Here is a 20,733-nt window from a genome sequence, read left to right as displayed (position 1 = left end):
GCCGCCTGACGGGAAACGTAGTCCGCGGCCGCTCGCAACGGTTCGCGCGGCCTGTCGGGAAATGTAGTCCACGGAGGTTCGCTTGGCCGCCGGGGGCAACGGTTCGCGCGGCCTTTCGGGAAGTGTAGTCCGTGGACGTTCTCCCGGCTGCAGTGCGTTCCCTTCCGGCCGGCCTCGCGAGAGGCCAGCGGGTTGCGCGTGCGCAGGCCTATCCTCCGTGGACGGGGCGCCGGCGGAGCCGTGGAAACGCGCCGCGGCTGCGCGAGGGGAGTGGCTTTCCGCACGTGGCGGAGGTCAGGGGGCGAAGGGCAGGGGGCGGAGAAATGGGAGAGACGCGGGACGCGCCGGCGGGGAGCAGGGATGTACGGAGCAAAGGGAACACGAAGGTCCTCCGGGTGGGCGTGTTCGCCTGGGCGGCGGCGGCTGCGGCCGCCAGAGACAAGGAAAGGGAACCATCCGCCCCAGATTGTTGGCCTTTTACCCGGAACGCGCGCTCGCACACGTGGTGTCTCACGGCCGTTTTGTAGTTAAATGTTAGAAATGGCCGGGCATCTCGAGGCGGCGTCAGGCTCCGCCGCGCGCGCCGCCCCCGGGCCGAGCGACGTCGGGTTGAGTCCCGCGAGGGGTCTGGCCTGGGGCGACGGGATGACCGTCTCTGACACGCGTTCCTGCTTTTCTCTAAACTTCTCCTTCAGAAATGTGACACAAACCTGCATTTTTGGTATTTAAAAGAAGAAAATAGAAGGGGAATGAAAACAGAAGTGAGACAGTTTTAGAAAAGAAGGGACTTTCCTAAAAGTTGACAAAACTGGGATGTTTATTTAATCTGCACAAGAACATCTCCTTGGAACTTACCCAAACGCAGACCCCTAAGGGTTAAATGAGCCTCTTCACATGAGATGATTTTACAAAAAGGAATGCCTCACAAAGAACTAGAATTAGGTAAAAGATAGTATGAAAGGAAAGGGCAAAGGAAGTGTTTTTTTTTCAGTTGATACTGGTTGTGAAGCATGTGTCCCAACCTGCTGGCAAGTGTTGAGAGGACTGAAATCTGACTTTCTGATAGTTTTTCCAACTACGTATGTTAGGCTCAAAAGTAGTATTAGTAGGGGCTTCCCTGGTGGCGCAGTGGTTGAGAGTCCGCCTGCCGATGCAGGGCACGCGGGTTCGTGCCCCGGTCCGGGAAGATCCCACATGCCGCGGAGCGGCTGGGCCCGTGAGCCATGGCCGCTGAGCCTGCGCGTCCGGAGCCTGTGCTCCGCAACGGGAGAGGCCACAGCAGTGAGAGGCCCGAGTACTGCAAAAAAAAAAAAAAAAAAAAAGTAGCATTAGTAGAAAAGGTAAGTAAGAATGAGTTGTGGAGTCTTTTATTGTTTGGCCATCATACAATTTGAAATGTAGGATCATGAGCTTTTATATAGCCTTTTACTTATCGCCCAGAGCATCCAGCCCCCGAACTTCACAAAAGCAAGTACTTTGCGAAGAGGTTTGCGGGCGGGGAAAGAAATCTTCTCTCCTTGTCTTAGGGTTATTAGCTCGGGCCCTGTGAATGTAACCGACAAAAGACAGATTAAAAAGAAAAACAGACTGTGAACATTTGCAGCGCCCCTACACACGGAGTAACTGGTGATGGGCGGGCTTACGTAGCAATTTATCAAAAGAACAAAACATTTGTAGAGAAGCCACAAGACAAAGGAAAAGGACCTTGAGTTTCTAGGGCGGCCAATTGTGGGAAGGCAAATATATGGGAAACTGATGGGAGACAAGAACTAGTTAGTAAAGTTGGTTATGCAGATTCCTCCAGTGCCACCTCTGGGCTGATGAGGGTCTAGAGTTTTCTCCTGTGATTGACTTCTGCCCTTTCTGGTAGATTGGGGGCGGGGGGGACACCTTTGCAAACTTATGTCCTGCTCTTAAGAAGTAGGGAGAGAGCAGCGAGCTTTTCTTGTATCAGCTTAATTGCCTTTAGCTCAATATAATCCTTATGCCAAACTGGCACGGTTTGGTGCAGCGTATTCTGCTGCCCATGAGGTTCTAGGGCTGTCCTCAAAATGAGTTGTGAGGGAAAGTGTTACTAAGTGTGGAAATATACACTACGTATAGAAGCAGATGGACATGTGGTCTCCTCTGACACAAGCAAAATGTTTTAAAATAATGACAACAAACTGGGCAACAACTCTGAAGCTTCCTGAGTCTTTTAATAAATGTAAAGCTTAAAACTTATTTTTTTTTAGAAATGATATATGCTTATTATGGAAAATCTGCTCAGAGATTCTCATTGTTAATATTTCAGCACCCTATTCCAGTCTTTTAAAATGTATTTCAAAAAGAAAAATATATCTCAGGACTACACTGGGTATTTACATATAAATGTAAACCTAATATATATTTTCAAAAGTTTTTACTGTAATGGGAAAATATTCATTGCATAATATGGAGTAAAAGTTAGAAGATACAAAGCTATATAGTATAATCACATTTTTATTCAAGTGTTCTGCTCGTATATATAATATATAAAAGAAAAAATAAGAAAAAGGAAACATATGAAGAAAAGACAAAACTCTCCATACACGTATATGTACTTTACTCCCATGGTGTCATACATGAATAAAATCGCACCATTTGGATAGACTGTGAGGTGAAAGTGCACTGGACTTGCCCTAGAATCTGGGCTTGAGTTGGACATGGTGTGACCTTGGGCGAGCTCCTTCCCCTCCCAGACTCAGCTTCCAAATCTAAGAGGGGAACAGTAACGCCTCCCTCTCAATCTGTTGTGAGAATTAAGTGATCTTATGAATGTAAAGGTGTTTAGTACCGTGCCCAGCACAGAGTAAGCCCTCTATTACTCTGTTTTCCTGAACCCCAGCTCATCCTGCCTGAAGTTCAAAGTTTTCTCCACTAGATGGTGATGGTAGAAAAATAAAATGAGTAAACCATACCAGCCTCTAACCAGATTTAAACTTTCTTTTTAAATCAGCGTAAATACAAATAAGTGTAAACTCTGTTATAAGGTTGCAGGAAATGAGTTCAGTGTAAAGCAGTAAGCCCTCGGCTTAAGTGTCCTCCGCTAATCCCTCACTGCTTTCTTGTCTTCAGCCGGACTTGGCGCTCTCTTTGAGCAGTGTAACCATGTCTGTTCTCTGCCCCAGAATCGCAATGGGGATGACAGATGCCGTGTGTGGCTCAACTCTCAGATCAGCCATCTATTCAGTGGCCACCGGGAAAGTCTCAGCCTCGTGCAGGTCCCGCGTGCTGCCGTGTAATACGCCTCCTAGTGTTATCGAACCTCGGGCGTCATCTTGGCCCTCGTAATCATACCCAAGGTATGTTGGACATTTTGAGTTCAGTTAATCCCACCATGATGCACATCCCTGCCATCTTTAGTCACCATCCTAAAAGTCAGCCCCACGGCCGTCTGTTCCCCTTCCTGCTTTGGGAGTCCTCTTACCTAGCCTAACCTCATATGCCTTTCTTTTCCTGACTTTCCCTTGTGTCCCCTGGAATCTATGCCACGTTTCTATTAACTTTAGTAAATTGAATACATTTTCTTGCTACTGTAATAAGACTGCCTGATTGTTCTATTTTATTACTGGTCTTACTGGTATAAAAGAAGTGCTTTGACTTTTATAATTTATTTCATATTTGGCTTTTTGGGGGGAAACTCTTATTAGTTTTAAGTGATTTTCAATTGATACTCTTTGTACAAAAAGAATACATCTGAACTTTGTCATCAGTTCTTGGCACTGAGCTTCAAAAATCCTTGGAATTTCCTGAGTGACTGGAGAGCCAATGAGGCGACTCCTGGTGGGTCCCCGGAGAGCTTCAGGATGGGAACTGCTCACCAGAAACACCAAGCACACAATTAGAGGTTGGAACTTCAGGCCAGCCATCACTGGGGAGGGGAGGGATGTTGGAGATGGCCTTCAGGCACATGGCCGGTGATTTAATCAATCGTGCCTGCATAGTAGAACCCCAGTAAAACCTCCGGACACCAACGCTGGTGGAGCTTCCTGGTTGGTGAATATGGCAGTGGGGGTGGGAGGAGCCCTGTCGCCATGCAGAGGGCATGGAAGCTGCGTCCGGGATCCTCCAGACCTCGTGTTATGTGCATCCTTTGTTAAAAAACTGAAATGTTTTTCAGTGAGTTCTGTGATTTCTTCCAGGGAATTATCAGACCTGAGGCGGGGGGGTTGTGGGACCCCCATCTTTGTAGCCGGTTGGTAGGAGTGCTGGTCCCTGAGCCTTGAGGCTGGAGTCTGAAGTGGGTCATTACTGTGAGGACTCTGCCCTGATCCGTGGGTTCTGATGCTAACTCTGGTAGGTGGGCGTCAGAGCAGAATCAAATTGCAGGACACCCAGCTGGCGTTGGAGAGTTGGTATCAGAACAGTGCTTTTCCTCTTTCCAACACATTTATCTATTATTTTGTTTTCTTTCTGAATTTCATTGGCCAGTACTAGTTATTATTACACTGTTGGAGAAAGCAGGTCTCTTCACCTTATAAAGTGAACAGTGAAGTGACAGAGCCAAAGTTCTACTTCAATCCCTGACTTTAAAAAACTTCTAGTAAAATAGAGAAAGGTACCTCCTTAACATGATGGTTTTTGTTTTGTTTTTCCTCAAACTGGCAGCCACCATCATATTTAATGATGAAAACACTAAAGATATTCGTCGTTTCTTCCCACACTTCTCACCCTGGAGAGCTTTCCAGTCCTTTGCTGCGTCTGGGTTACTACTTACTCTTCAGTTTAGAGAAGTCCTGTTAATTGTCCCTGACCCTCCAGGCTGGTTTGGTCCCTTTGCTCATTTGACACCTTGTCTGTCCCTTATGACAGATGCCTCATAGTATTATAACTGCCCATTGCATGTCTGTTTCCACTCCTGCCCAGCTTCCATTATAGGACAGTGCAGGCCCCATGCCTGACACGTAGGGAGCGCTGGGCTGGGCTTGAACGGGACCCGTGACTGGCAGGTGTCAAGTGCAGGCTTCACCCTTTCCCCTGAGGTTCACAGCAGGAGCATTCTGTTTCTTCCAGAAAGACCACCTGAATGGGGCTTTTAGTTACGGAAAGATGAGATGAAGACTTTCTGCCGACATGGAGATATTTAGAGAACCCTTCCATAAAGAGAAAGGGCACTTTTTGGGAGGCGAGACTAAGATGGTCTCCTAGGAACAGTGGAGAATTGCCACTGGGAGGAAAGACTGGGTTGCTCTGGGGAGAGATGGATTTTTCATAGAAGGAAGAAGAGAAAGTGGAGGGTGAGCCGTGACATCCGTTTCCTTCTTGTCCATCAAACTGAATTTGAAACCCTACGGGGAGAGGGCTGAAGACCAGAAGATGAGCTGATGTTCTGGGCAGGAATCTAGATCTGGAGGACCCAGCAGCGCTGCGTTGGAGGGGAGGCGACATCCCCTAGTTCTGCCCTCCCCCGCTCAGACCCTGGTGCTCGCACCGAGGCCTCATCATCAGTGCCGGCGCCCAGGCTTCTTCCAGGAGGGTCTTGACCATGGTCTTCGCCTGGCAGGGCAGGGGGACCCTGCAGACACACGTGAGGACTGCAGCCCATTCCAGCAACTCTTCGAGGAATTTCCAGAAATGAGTCGGGGATACACTGGGAGCTGCTAAGCAACTGGGTAGTAGAATGAGGCAAGGGTAAAGAGGATCTCAGAGATGTTGTTGAAGAAGCGTATTAAAAGTTAGCGTGGAGTCCAACGGGTGATCCCGTCCGAACAGAATAAGTGAAAGAGAAAAAGCAAACCTTGGTTTCTACCTTACACCACAGGCAAAACTTAATTCAAGATGGCTCATAGGCCTTGATGTAAAGGCTAAAAGTATGAAGCTTCTACAGGGAAACGTGGAAGAATATCTTCATGGCTTTGGGGTACGTGAAGGTTTCTTAGTGAGGGCGTAAACAGCACTGATCATTAAAAATATACATATGAATATATATGTATAAATTGAACTTAATTAAAAGTTTAAAAACATCTGCTCTTCAGGAGACATCTGTGAGGATGGAATATTACTCAGCCATAAAAAGAAATGAAACAGAGTTATTTGTAGTGAGGTGGATGGACCTAGAGTCTGTCATACAGAGTGAAGTAAGTCAGAAAGAGAAAGACAAATACCGTATGCTAACACATATATATGGAATCTAAGAAAAAAAAAAGGTCATGAAGAACCTAGGGGTAAGATGGGAATAAAGACACAGACCTACTAGAGAATGGACTCGAGGACACGGAGAGGGGAAAGGGTAAGCTGTGACAAAGTGAGAGTGGCATGGACATATATACGCTACCAAACGTAAAATAGATAGCTAGTGGGAAGCAGCCGCATAGCACAGGGAGATCAGCTCGGTGCTTTGTGACCGCCTGGAGGGGTGGGATAGGGAGGGTGGGAGGGAGGGAGATGCAAGAGGGAAGAGATATGGGAACATATGTATATGTATAACTGATTCACTTTGTTATAAAGCAGAAACTAACACACCATTGTAAAGCAATTATACTCCAATAAAGATGTTTAAAAAAAAAAAAGACATCTGTGGGAAAATGAAAACACAAGCCATAGTCTGAGAGAAAATATTTGTAATACATATATCCGCACAGGACTCATTTCCGGAGTATATAAAGAATTATTGCAACTCAATGAGAAGAAAAAATACCTCCATTTTTAATCTTTTTTTTAACATCTTTATTGGAGTATAATTGCTTTACAATGGTGTGTTTGTTTCTGCTTTATAACAAAGTGAATCAGCTATACGTATACATATATCCGCATATCCCCTCCCTCTTGTGTCTCCCACCCTCCCTATCCCACCCCTCTAGGTGGTCACAAAGCACCGAGCTGATCTCTCTGTGCTATGCGGCTGCTTCCCACTAGCTATCTATTTTAAATTTGGTAGTATATATTAGTCCATGCCACTCTCTCACTTCGTCCCAGCTTACCCTTCCCCCTCCCAACACCTCCATTTTTAAATGGGCAAAAGGTATAAAAGAATACTTCACAAAAGAAGATATATGGAAAGAAAAACACATGAAACAGGCACAGTGAAATGCACATTAAAACCACGGTGAGATGCCACTACACTCCCTCTGGAATGACTGAAAATAAAAAGACTGACAACATTACATGTTGGCAAAGACAAGGCACAGTTGGAACTCAAAGCATTGCTTGTGAGAACATAAAATGGGAAAATCATTTTGGAAAATCATTTGGCAGTTTTCTTAAAAAGGGAAACACACCCTTGCCATGTCATCCAGTAATTCTGTTCCCAGAGAATTTACCCGGGAGAGATGAAAACATGTTCAAAGTGTGTCCACAAAACGGGTTGTATGCAAATGGTTAGCGCAGGCTTATTCATAATAATCCCAGACTGCAAACACTGCAAACGCCCATCAACAGCGAATGGAAAAACAAAGTTTGGTTTACTCATACAGTGGAATTCTACTTGGTAAAAAAATTAAACTGCCGACACACAGAGCAATGATAAATCTTAGAAACATTGTGCTGAATAAAGGAAGTCAGAGACAAAACAGTATATGTGTTGTATGATTCCAGTTATGCGAAATTCTAGACCAGGCAAAGCTAATCTGTAGTGTAGAAATTATATCAGTGGGTGAAGGGATGGGGATTATTGGTGGCCAGGGCATGAGGGAGTTTTTGGCTAGTGATAGAAATGTGGTATAAATTGAGGAGATGGTTACACCATTGTATGCATTTATCAAAGCTCATCAAACTGTACCTTTAAAATGGGTGCAGTTTATTTATGTAAATTATATCTCAATAAGATTGATTTTAAAAACCACAGCAAGATCCTATTTCCTGCCCATAAGAATGACCAAAATTCACGTGACTGTCAATACCAAATGTTAACAAGGGTGCAGAGCAGCTGGAACGCTCACGCATCGCCGGTGCATTGCTGGTGCAAGCCTAAAATGGGCTCTTTGAAAATCTTGTTGATTTCTTATAAAATTAAATATTCACCTGCCCTATGACCCATCAGTTGTGCTCTTAGGTATTTACCCCAAGGATACGAGACCATGTGTATAAAAAGTCTTGTGGAAGAATGTTTATAGACGCTTTATTTGTAGTAGCAAACGAGCAAACAAAAGCCGGAGACAATGTAAATCTGCAGGTGATGGATAAACAGATTGTGGTCTGTGAAATGCTACATGAAATTAGAAGAGGATGAACTGGAGACACATGCAAAACCACACATGATTCTCATAAATACTATGTTGAGTGAATGAAACCAGACACAAAGAGCACAGATGGTGAGTCCATTGGAAGGAAGTTCAAGAACAGGCACGTCTAAGGAAACTGGAGTGTTAGAAGTCGGTGTTGCTGAGACAAGGGCATTGGCTGACAGGGGGCGTAACGGAGATGTCCCGCATCCTGGCTGCGATGCTGCTTAGCTAGGAACACACATTTCTCAACACCATCGAGCTGTAGATCCAAGCTCCGTGCGTTTCACTGGTAGCAAATTTCACCTCAATTAAAAAAATTAACTCAAGGGGTTTCCGTTTCCAATAATGGCAGCTAGGAACTTCAGATCAACACAAGTAACTGATGAAAACACGTAAAAATGCTGAAGCAAATGGTTTAGAAATCTTAAAAGTATCAGAGACCTGATGAAATAGGAACCACCTGGCAAAAATCCAAAGGAATCCAAATCCAAACAGGCCAGAGGGACCTGAGCGCCAGAGCTCCTTTTGCCCCGAGGGCTTTTGCTAATTGTGCGCACCGTGGGCCTGGCCTCGGGTGGCCTCTGCAGGCGAGGTGACAGTCATGAGCCCAGGGTCTACCTGAGCCAGGGGTCTAACCTCAAGTGGAGGGGCCTAATAGACGTCCCTTCGTGGAGCTGTTACCCGGGGCCGGCGCCCCCTGGCAAGGCTACCCAGAAGTAAACCTACCCCAACAACTACTTCCCCGAGCACCACACTCACTCTTCTTCTGACGTTGTTAAATATTCTTCTGCACACGACCTAACGGAAGCATAACGTTCTTCTTACGGGAGAACCACAGCTATTCAATCACCTTGGACTTCGGCTTTATTTCAACGTTTTAAATGTAGTAAATAATGTCATCGTGTATTACTTCAAAGGTAATATTTTACAATTCTATTTCTTAGGGGCAAAAGTCTTAGAAATGCAAATGGGGTCAAAGAGAATGGCCAAATTGCCCTCCCTAAAGATGAGGGCATTTACATTCCAACCAGAAGTGTAGGAGCGTGCCACCCTGTGCCCGCCCAGGCTTCATTTATGCTGGAAGTGTTTCCCATATACGAACTGGGACTTACAATGCCCTTTTACCATTTTACCAGCTGCCATGGTCCTTTTGTAGCACGAAACATCAATACTTTTGAATATGTAGCATAAAACCTAAAAACCTATTATGAACCATTACATAATAGCCAAATTTATCTTCTACCTAAAGATACAACTTTTACCTTTAATAAGAAATAACCCAAACCTGAGAGTATGCGGAGTTTTCACCCACCTCCCCTTCAGCCACTATTACCCTCTCTGCTGTAGCATTTCCCCATGGAAAATTTCTCTACTGAACCTTACCCTCTTGGGAAAAGCAGGCCAACATTTGGTCAGAAGAGCATGTCTTGGGCTTTGCACTTCTGTAATTTCATGCCTTGTTCCTGTCATAAGCTTCTTCTAGCTCCTAAAATTCACTTCCAATTTAGAAGGTAGAAAAGGATTCTCAAGAATGGAAACATAAATATACCCTTCCTCAAATTCCAACTGGAAAAAAAAATGATGATTCATGCTGTAGAATGGAATGTTTTAAATTTGAGCATGAATGCTCTCACTTTTCCCAATTGTTTAGAACAATCTCAACAGAAGCATGAAGTTTACCTTACAGCAGGCATTTTATTTTGTTCTTACATTTTCAGACTTAATGAATTAATGGGAGGGAGGTACATTTGTGTAATGGGGGAAGGATCAGAGAGAATCCTATGGTGCTGGGTTGGAATTAGGAAACTATAAGAATGAACTCAGGATTTAAAAAAATTATATTTCCAGCTCTGTCCACTGCAAGGACTAGAAGCAATGACACCCCAGCAGCAAAGAGCACTCCCATTGCCCTGGTCTTGGTTTCTAAATACCATTCTTCCCTAAGAGGAGCCAGGGCTTCTCTGAGAAATGGCAGATTCTAGAAACAGGGCAGGAAAATTACATGGTGAGCTTCGAACATCTCATTATGCCAGAAAGCAAGGAAGTGCGCCCCCAAACAATAGTGATATGTCAGAAGTACAGAGGCTCCCATTGACCAAATCTGGGACAGTTTGAGCATCCACATGACTGACACGGGGAATGTGTGTCATGTTTAGAAATGATACTAAACAGGGACGGGGATCCGGATGGACTGGAGCACTCTTCTTAATAGAATATAATACCAGTTACTAAATGTAGAAAATCATACAATTAGAGAATTACCACTGAACAATCACTGTGGTAATAACTGATTCATGCAAGAATGGATACTAAAGTCATGGAGTGATAGACTGTTGTGGAACAGGATACCCATAAAAATCTCATAGGTTCCTTATTAATTACAAAAGAAATAAGGGTAACTTTACTGTGGGGAAATCTGGCAGACACCATCTGAATCAGGATACCAAATTATATGAATCGTGACACAAGCTACATCACGTACCACCTACTGAGACATTCCCAGAAAGACGCACCATCACTGATGTGGTTTTCATGATTAGAGGTTTACCTGGTTCCAAATATGAAGAAACAATCAGGCAATTCAAATTGAGGGATATTTTATGAAGAAATTGGTCTGAAGTCTTCAAAAATATCAGTGTCATGAAAGGTTAAAAAAAAAAAAAGACTGGGTTATTGCTCCTTGAATAGATAAAAAGAGACTAAAAAGACATCTCAACGAAATGTGCTTGTGTGATTTTTGGTTGGCTCCTGTCTTTGTTCTCAAGGAGCCATATGCCAATGTATTTAGGGATAAAGTTTCACAAAGTCTGTAACTTACTCTCAGAAAAGAGAGAGACAGCAAATATTGAAAACATAAACATTTGGTGAGTCCACGTGCAGGGTGTATCGATATTCATTGTACTGTTCATGCAAATTCTCTGCAGGTTTTAAGTTCTAAAAAAATAATTCAGAGAAAAGGAAACATATCTAACAAAAATTATATAGAAGTCGTATGAGCTTTGGAAACGTATTTATGAATTTATGAATAGGATTGCACCGTGTACTTTGTTCCTATTGAATATCACACATGGTTTCTAAGCAGTATATTAACTCAGGGACATGTATTTACATTTTACAAGAAAGTAAAAAAGGCTATAATTAGATGAACAAATTGTGCAACCATTGTAGAAGTAATGAACAGAAAACACTGTTTAGTACTTCTGAGGAGACTCATTTTTAAATGGCCCCAGCTATATTTTTATCTAATTGTTTTCAATCCTCCTATTTTATTTTCATTTTTTATTACACAAAATTTAGCTACTTACTCACTGTCACTTGGACATTCTACGGGTCTAATATCAGCTAGGTTGTAAGCAAGTCTGAATGTTCCGTAACGTCACTGTCCTGCCTTGGAGTTTCCTATCTCCAAATAGAAAGTAAGAGGTAGAAATTAGTTTTAAATTTCTGTTCATTTTCTACTAATTACAAAATCATACACTATGTGGTATTCCTACCCAGAGAAGAGAAGAGTGAGAGTCTTAACTCTTTCCCACTCACCGTTTCCTCTTCCTTTTCTCTGGCCCCAGGTGACCCGGCAAGCGTCGGGTATGATTTATGACTGCTTGGATCCAGCCTGGGTCACCTGGAACAGCCGGCCATAAACTGTTCACTGGTGCTTTTCTTTCTTCTTTTAACAAGTTTACCTTTCATTATTCATATTATTGGGTTTTCTGCTTTCTTAATTACTTTATTGAAATGTAATTTACGTATCATAAAATTCACCCATCGTAGGTGTACAATTCAACTACGTGTTTGGAAACTTAATGAGTTGTTCAAAATGTTTTTGAACCTTTCCATCGCCCCAATACGATTCTGTTTACAGTTAATGCCTGTTCCTGCTCTCAGCCTCAGGCAACCTAAATCTACTTCCTGTGTCTATAGATGTGCCTTTTCTGGACATTCCATGCAAATGGAACTTTACAGTATACGGTCTTTGTTTCTGGCTTTTTTCTCTTAGCACAATGTTTTTGTTTATCCAGCTTGTAGCAGGGATTTAGTGCTTCATTCCTTTTTATCGTTGAGTAGTATTGCATTTGAGTGGATGTATCAATTACCTTTCTCCATTCACTGAATCCATTGCTGGACATTTGGGTGGTTTCCAGTTTGGGGCTGTTGTGAATAATGCAGCTGTGAACATTTGCATGGGAGGCTTTGTGTGTTCAAATGTTTTCATTTCTCTTGGGAAGATACCTGGGAGAAGAATTGTTAGGTCATATGGGGAATAACTTTTTAAGGAACTATTTCCCAAGGCAGCTGCACCATTTTACACTCCCTCCGACCTTTGTGCTGAGGGTTCCCGTGACTCCACACCCTTACCAGCATTTCCCTTCTGCTGCCTTTTTATTATAGCTCTTCTGGCGGGTGTGAAATGTTATTTAATTGTGATTTTAACTTTCATCTCTCTAATGACAGATTTCGGAGCATTTTTTATGTGCATATTAACTTCTTTTATTTATCTTCCTTGGTAAGCTAGTCTTCAAATCTCTTGTCCATTTGTAAAATTGGGTTGTCATCATATTGTTGATTTGTAAGAGTTTGCTTCAGGATATGAGTCGTTTATCAAATATCAAAATCGTTTATCAAAATGATTTCACAGTATTTTCTCCAAGTCTAGCTTGTTTTTCCATTTTCCTATGGTGTCTTTTGAAGAGCAGATTTTGAATTTTGGTGAAGTGCAGTGTATCAGTTTTTGCTCTCACCAATCATACTCAGTGGTGCTTTTTGAAAGGAAGAAAATTCAGTAGCTATGTGGATAACAGGGATGCCTTTCACCTGCATTTTGGTGTTTGTGAAGATTGCTCCACTTGTGTGTGTAGACGTTTAAGAACCCTTGTTCTGAGACATTCCGAATGCTGTGCACACGCAGAAACCATTAGCGTTGTCCAGGCTGCTTTGGACGCCGACCGGCACACAGAGGCACTGGCAATGCCTGCCTCGCCCGCTCCTATGACAGCACGGTCTCTTGCTGGTCAATGTCCCTTGAAAAGCATCACAATTTCTATGGCTCTGTGGAATGCTGTTTTCCTGAGGTTAGTGGTTTTTTTTTTTTTTTGCGGTACGCGGGCCTCTCACTGATGTGGCCTCTCCGGTTGCGGAGCACAGGCTCCAGCGGCCATGGCTCATGGGCCCAGCCGCTCCGCGGCATGTGGGATCTTCCCGGACCAGGGCACGAACCCGTATCCCCTGCATCGGCAGGCGGACTCTCAACCACTGTGCCACTGGGGAAGCCCCTGAGGTGAGTATTTTTAAAAAAGGTTTGCAATTCCAGAATATGAGGGCAATCCAGGAAAAGTACCGCTGGGGCTGCTTCTAGCCTCACTGTGAATTTTTCCACGCCTTAGAGCGGGGGTCCCCGTTAGGAACGGGGCCGCACAGCAGGAGGTGAGTGGCGGGCGAGCGAGCGAAGCTTCATCTGCCGCTCCCCATGGCTCCCCATCGCTCGCGTTTCTGCCTGAACCCTCCCCCACTCCCCGGGTCCCTGGAAAAATTGTCTTCCACGAAACCCATCCCTGGTGCCAAAAAAGGTTGGGGACCACTGCCTTAGAGCATCTTTAAAGATGTTCCAGTGATTTTATGGGTATGGACAGAGGGTGCTGAGGCTAGGTGGGTAGACCACAGTGGGTATGCATGCACTACCTGTTCTTCTTGGTGGTCAATATTGTACCAGGCTGCTTGTCCTCTGTGCCGCCAGAAGCTAGAAATAGTGTGACACAGCAGAACTGCACTTCTGTCGTTTAATATTAGAAGACAAGTAGCATGGGTTCTTTTAATTGACTTTTCCTTTAGGACAAATAGACATAATTAAAAACCTTCTCTCTAGTAATCAATTGACAGATGCTTATTGAATACATATTGTGCTTGAAACTTATCTGCGTGTGATGACTTCCAACCTGGACCTCTCCCCTGAAGCCTAGATTTCTATATCACAACCTGTTCAACTCGGACGTCTAATAGACCTGTCAAACACTGAGGGCCTGACTTTTCCCCCCCAGAGTTACTCCTCCCATGACCTTCTCCATCCCAGTCAATGTCAACTCTCCTTCACGTGCTCAGGAAAAGAGATGGAAAGTCATCCTTGCCTACCATCTTTCCTTCACTCCCTGTATCCAATCCATCATAAATCCTAGAGTTTCTAAATGGAATATGAAATCCTGGATGAGATTCCAACAGAGAAAAGGGACATTAGGGAAGAACTCATTAAGTCTGAATAAAGTATGGAGTTGAGTTCATAATAACGTATCAGCATTGATTCATTCATTGTGACAAGTGTACTATACCCATGTAAGAGGTGAAAAATCCGGGAAATTGGGTGCAGAGCATAGGGGGACTCTCTGCTATCCTTTCACTTTTTACCTTTTCTGTAGATCTTAAACTACTCTAATATAAAAAAAAATTATTAAGGAAGTACGCAAAGGAGCAGTTTCTGCTGACTTCTAGCTGATTAGAGCCTGCGGCTGGTTTGCTGGAGCCGAGGGGACAGAAAGTCTGCTTCCACTGATTGGATGGTCTGGGTAGAGGGTACTGTCAAATTAGCCAAAGGCCATACACATGGTTTTCTTTGGGTGTGGGGATTGGTCACCTTATCAGTACTTTTTCACAGTTTAATTACTCCAAGGAAAATTGATAACCTCAAATAAGTTCAGTCTTTTCATAACAATTGTGTCACATAATTTATCTTTCACAAATACATAATATTGTTTAGGTATTCTTCCTGAAGAGCAAAGTTCTCTAATCCTAGAAAAATACCTAACGTTTGGCTTTTTAAAGATCTTGCTATAATTCTTTATATGCTACTCAAAATGAAAACGTATTTTTATTTTATATGGAATACATTGATCTGAATTAAAAGTAAGGACTTTTTTTTGGAAAAGCAAGAGGGCACTAGAGGCTGGTGTTGGGTAGGGAGTGGAGGGGTTGGCAAAGGCTCTGAAGAGGTGAAAGCTAGAGAATTGCAGGATCGCTTGTATCATCCGTTTGATTTTCTGGGGAATCAAGGCTTTATGCAACTTCAGGAAATCCAGGCATCCGCTGCTGTTGGGATCAGGCAGGTGGTTTGCCGGCACTGGATTCTCTTTCCTTGGCCTGTGATGGAAGGCAGGGGAAGGCAGAGTGTTGCTTGTAGGGAGAGTTTATTAGTGTTCTTGTGAATCCCCTTCATGCCTGTGCCTTTGAACTTTCCCTGCAGCTGTAAACAGCTGGAGATGTTGCAAATAATTTTAAGGACTTGCAGAGTGCTTTGGCCATCAGAAGCTCTCTCCCACTGTAGTTGGATGTGTTCAAAGTGTAAGGTGGGCAAAAAAGGTGGCTGTGCGGTTCCCTCACCTAAACCCTCTGGCTGGAAGCGTGCCCTAAATGCCGAGTCTGAAACGGGCAGGAGAGCGGGGCGTCTGATGGCAAAGACAAATGCAGCGTTGTAGTCCTGAGTGTGTTGCCACCCTGACGGGACAAGAAGGTGAAGGTGATATTTCATCCACTGTTACGGTCTGTCCTCTCCTTACCTGACCTCTGAAATGGAGCCGTCAGCTTTGAAAAGCCTGGTGTCTAAAATTAATATTCTTCCCCATCTGACTAAGAAGGCAACAGCTGAGCAACATGAGATCAAGGACCATCTGAGTTTAAACAGGGGCTCAAAGTGGCATTTGAGAGAGAGGATACTTCCTCTCAGAGTGGACACTTGTCTTTTCAGAAGACTTACTCTGACAGGGAGTCAAGACTTTTACCAGGGAATTGCACAGTTGTTTTGAACTCTGCAAACTCCATTTTATCTGCTGGAACTTATACTCTGCACTTGGAATGGTCTGGACCCCAGCATGTCCTCCTATAAATGGTAATTACTCTTATTTTCTGTCTTTCTACATCACCTTAAACAACAAATTGTACCAAACTCCAGGTAGAGCTTAACGTTTAATATTTTCTCTGCAAAATTTTTATATCTTGGACCCAAGCTTTTGTTTTAATATGTTAATTTTATGTGGCTTCCTGAGCCAACTTGAATACCATCTACAATTACATATTAGATTTTAGTTGTAGTTTGTCTTAGACGTAGTCATGAAATCCTTATTTTAATAATAACTGTTTTCAGGGCAACTTGTAAGAACACTGATGACGGTCTATGGTGTATTTTACAGAGCTCTGGCTGACCCTGCTTACATTTGAGTGTGTTTAAATGTAAGGTCTTTGTGTGGTTCAGTAGAAGTTTGTAGAGCATTGGATTTTAAATAATTTGTAACTCAAGGTATTATTTTTACTAGCTGAGTTGAGAAAATGAAAGACGACGTTTTGTGGAGCTAATTACAGATGATTTCAAATTGAGAAAAAGCTGGAAGAAGCAATTTCCAGAAAATCTCCAGCAGGGGGCCTCAGGAGGGAACTGGCCACAAGTTCTCATCAGTCTCCCCTGATGATCAGGAGATGCACAGGCACATACATCGCGTGGGTCTTCAGTGTCAGAGCAGTAGAACATGTATCACCTACATTCGTAAGGGAAGTAGTTCAAGGAAAGCACAAGGGTGTGAAATCTTTGGTACTTAGCTGCTAATGAGGATGCAAAGAAAGGTATCTGGGAATCTTAATCTGTGTGAGAGGATTATTAGGAAACACAGTTCTTTTTAAAATAAGCACCAAACATTTTAAGATGTAGGCAGAGAGGGGCTCTGGAAATGGCTCATTTGGTGGAGAGCACTCCTCCGAGGGCACAGAATTCCCGGGGGGAGCGCCAGAGAGCCCCTTCCTTACACAGCAAGCCCTTCCCACCAGGGCCAGGAGGAGCAAAACCAGCAAATCCAGTTAAACCCAGAGAAACTTTGTATCCCATACTTGTACCAGCCACTTAACATAAACACTTATTTTAGGTAATGAGGGAAAATTGTAGTTGCCCAGTGAAACTTAAGGTGGCGTCTTACTGTTTGCTTTTGTAGAAAAAAGTGGGGAAAGAAACCTTTTTCCTTTCAGAGTTCCAGCATTTGAAACTCAGTATTGATATTTGCATTTCTCTTCCTAATTTTGGGTCCCTTCTGTTTAAATAGAAGCGACTTCTAAATTCCCAGTGGTCATTTTCCCCCAGAGTCAAATGTGTGAGTCGGTGATGAGAACTCTGTTTCTCCTCCTTGCAGTCAAGGGGAAGGCAGACTCAGAAGTCACGACTGCGTCCTGATTTACAAATCGGAGGCGGAGGGGCACGAACACCACACACCAGACAGGAACTTAGTCGGACTCACCACCAAGATGCTGAAAGTGAAGCGGCTGGAAGAAATCAGCACGTGTTACCACAGTGACCAGCTGGAGAAAATGGCCTTTTTTCAGTGCATGGAAGAGGTGGAGAAAGTGAAGTGTATTCTGGAAGAAAGTTCTAGTGAACAGGATTCGAGATCTGGGAAGAGTGAGGTAACTGTGCTAATTTAGTCTCCTGAAAAGTGTCAGTTCTACTTTATCTTTTCTCACATAAAGCAATACCTGTCGCCGTTTATACGACCGTTTTCTGACTCTGTTTGGTCACTTGAGTAGAGTTAAGGAAACTTCATGAACAGGCAAACTTCCATTTGTTTCATGGAGGTTTGCGTATCGGCGGGTGTGGGAAGTCAAACTTCCATTTGTTTCATGGAGGTTTGTGTATCGGCGGGTGTGGGAAGTCAAACTTCCATTTGTTTCATGGAGGTTTGCGTATCGGCGGGTGTCGGAAGTCATTCGGAGGCCTTTGAACGTGCACCTCTCCCTTGCAGGCAGCTCCTCAGCCCGGTGGCTGGTCTACAGGTTACGATGGTGAACGTATGCAAACACACATTTCTTAGGAAGGATGGTTTAAAAGGATAGGTTTGGGCATGAAATCCAGAGAAGCACTGCGAGGGCCACAATTGCCCTGCAGAAGTTTCTAATTTCTTCAGGACCCTGAGGTCCTCGCTGTTGACAGTGGCGGTCAGAGTCAGGGACAAGCCCTTGCCGACGGCACACCTCATGCAGAGCCCCATTCTGGCCACTTGCTCTTTGGGGCAGTTACTAAAGCAGCCCAGGGGCTGCCTGTCTGAATAGTGGGGCCGTAGCTGTTGGAACATTGCATGTATGCAAAGCACTCAGCACAGGCTCTGTCACCAGGGTAGGCGTTCAGTAGGTGTCGGCCAGCAGCACCCCGTCCCCTGTCTGAGCTCGCTGGGTCTCCCTCACCATCCACGGAGCACCCTTCCTGCCCGCCTGGCGTAGGCCTCGCTCTAGCACCTGCAGTTGTTTGGAACTTGTTTGTCACCCTTCTCTGGATGCCCTCCTCAACGTCAGGACTTCACCTCACTCCACCTTGCATTCTTGGCTGCTTTCCTGGTCACGGCACCAAATAGGCCCCAAGAATGTTTGCGGAACAAACAGGTCTATTTACGTGAGTCCTGCATTCTGGTTGAGGGCTGGGGGTCATTATGTTCAATAATCAGAGCAAGTGATCCTTAGGTCGGTTTGGGGTACGTCCCTCTTTGTCTGGCTACTGTTCTGAAAACCCCTGTCCAGGTAGGAAGGGCATTTCTAACGATGCAGTAGACAATGAACTAAAGCTGTTAGATGTAAGGGGCGGAGGACTCTTTTCATCGTGAATGTGTAAAATGTGCTGGGTAGAAGAAACGAGTCAGGTGGAAACGTGGGTGTTTTGAGACTCCACTTTCCTGATGAGCTAACATCTTGTTCAGCAAACACCAAGAAGAAACTTCCACGGGCAAAATTTAAGTCAGATATGAGGGCTTCCTCATTAGAGCTGCTTACAATACAAATGCATACAAATGAATGAAATCTTCTGTTCACTGATGTCTGTAGAACAGAGGAGACACAATATTCTTACAGGATAACTGGGAAATAAGCAACTACTGGCAATAGTTTCTACGAATTTGATTATGTTTCCAGGACTGTTTTTCTTCAGGTTCTGTATATAATTTTTGTAAGTAGAGGCCGTATCTTTAAAGAGCGAAATGGTGCTTAGCAGAAACATGAACATTTTTAGGAAGAATTGTTTTTGTGATGAACCACTCCAGAATATTAGAAATCAAATGACTGGGAAGTTAAATATTTTAGGATATTTTTGAGGGAAGCACTGAGAATGTTGTTCCTCAGAGACCCTAGAAGAACGTCCTTTGTGATTGGTCTGATGTCCCCTGTGTCACCTGGGCCCTGGTGTGGACCCTGCGGTCACTGCTGTGTGGAAGGTGGGGAGGAATGACCGTGTGTCCCATTCAGTTTCTTCTTGGTAAATGGCTCAAGGCCCAGAGATGTCGGCAATCTCCCCGGCTCTCTGTCTCGCCTTGTGGAGGACGGATGGGCACATGGTCGGGAGGCGCGGAGCTCTTCTCTCTGCGTCTGCCAAGGCCCAGGCCCCGGCCCCAGAGGCCCTCACTCGCCCAGTGGGTGGATGCACGGGCGGCCAGCAGGCCTCGCAGGGGTGGGCAAGGAGGGCCTTCCAGCGGCTCGGATGTCCTCCGGAATGCAGACGGAGCTGGACTGACTCGGCTCAGTCTCCTGCTGGGCCACGGGAGATCTTCCCAACACCACACCCTCCTCCCAGGAACCATAAAAATGCTCGCATCATTTTCCCACCTGGCCCCCTTTCTCTTTACCCCTCCTCTCCTTGAGAAGCTTAGCTCAGCTAACCGTAGTCGAGACCCTCCCTGCAGTGCACTGACAAGAATTTACACTGAATTTCAGACACTCGAGTGACACGCAAACTGTTCTGAAGGCTTGAGGCTCAATTTCTTTCTAGAAGAGTCTTTTCTCTCCTAAGAGGAAAAAATTATCTATGCATCCAACAACTTATGTTTGTTAACATCGTTTGGTGAAGCCCAGATTCTTCTTTTCCTGCTCTTAACCAGGTTTTTCTATTTCACTCATTTTTCTTCCTCTGGGTTTATTTTGAACTCCCTTCTTTTCCTCTGCTTTATTTTTTGTTGAATTGATTAAATTCCACATACTCTACTTTTCTACTATGTTTTGTTCCTTTTGTTTTCCAACTTTCCTTTTGATTCTGTTTTCAGTTGACTTTTCTCATTCTTTTATATTCCAAAGGCTGTTCAAAATCACCTAAATAGTGTAGAATTTTAAAGGCTTTTAGCAGATAACACTATAATAAACTAGATCTAAAGCCACATAATATGGTGTTGAAATAAAGTAAAACTTAAATAACTAATGTGGCACATATGAGTGATGAGTTTAATAGCTACTGTGTGTGTACCATTAACTTGTAAATGATAACGGCTCTCATAACTATAATTAGTATTACTTTTACACAGTCAAATCCAGGTTTTCCTCTTTTGTTCATTCTCTATTAGCTATATAAATAAGCCCTGTGCTGCATTTCCCTCAGATCTAATTTGCTGTTTTGATACACACACACAAACACACACACACATTCTCTTTGCTTAATGGAAGGCCAAGGAGCTTCCGTTCTCAGACAACCCGAGGCCAAATCCCCGCGGTTCCGTCCGCCTTCCTCGCCGCCCCCATTTGCTGTATGCATCCCTGCTTTTTGTGCCCGGGGTTATCTGTGCTC

The 20,733-nt window shown here is 44.2% G+C and overlaps 1 protein-coding gene across 3 annotated transcripts in view; it reads left to right on the top strand.

Moving 5' to 3' along the window:
• Positions 1-15,831: 15,831 nt before the first annotated feature.
• Positions 15,832-20,733, top strand: part of MYLK4 (myosin light chain kinase family member 4) — a 77,376-nt gene continuing 72,474 nt past the window's right edge. For all 3 annotated transcript variants that reach the window (XR_014297262.1, XM_082662783.1, XM_082662782.1), the window contains exons 1-2: positions 15,832-16,050; positions 17,336-17,606. Coding sequence is in view for 2 of the 3 variants with exons in the window: in XM_082662783.1 (XP_082518909.1) it covers positions 16,034-16,050; positions 17,336-17,606 (288 nt within the window). In the remaining variant the exon portion in view is untranslated. The remainder of the gene's footprint in view (positions 16,051-17,335; positions 17,607-20,733) is intronic.

Source organism: Grampus griseus (assembly GCF_964374135.1).
Source record: "Grampus griseus genome assembly, chromosome: 10".
Lineage (NCBI taxonomy): Eukaryota > Metazoa > Chordata > Mammalia > Artiodactyla > Delphinidae > Grampus > Grampus griseus.
The sequence above is the reverse complement of the archived record's forward strand: the minus strand, read 5'-3'. Positions and strand labels throughout refer to the sequence as shown.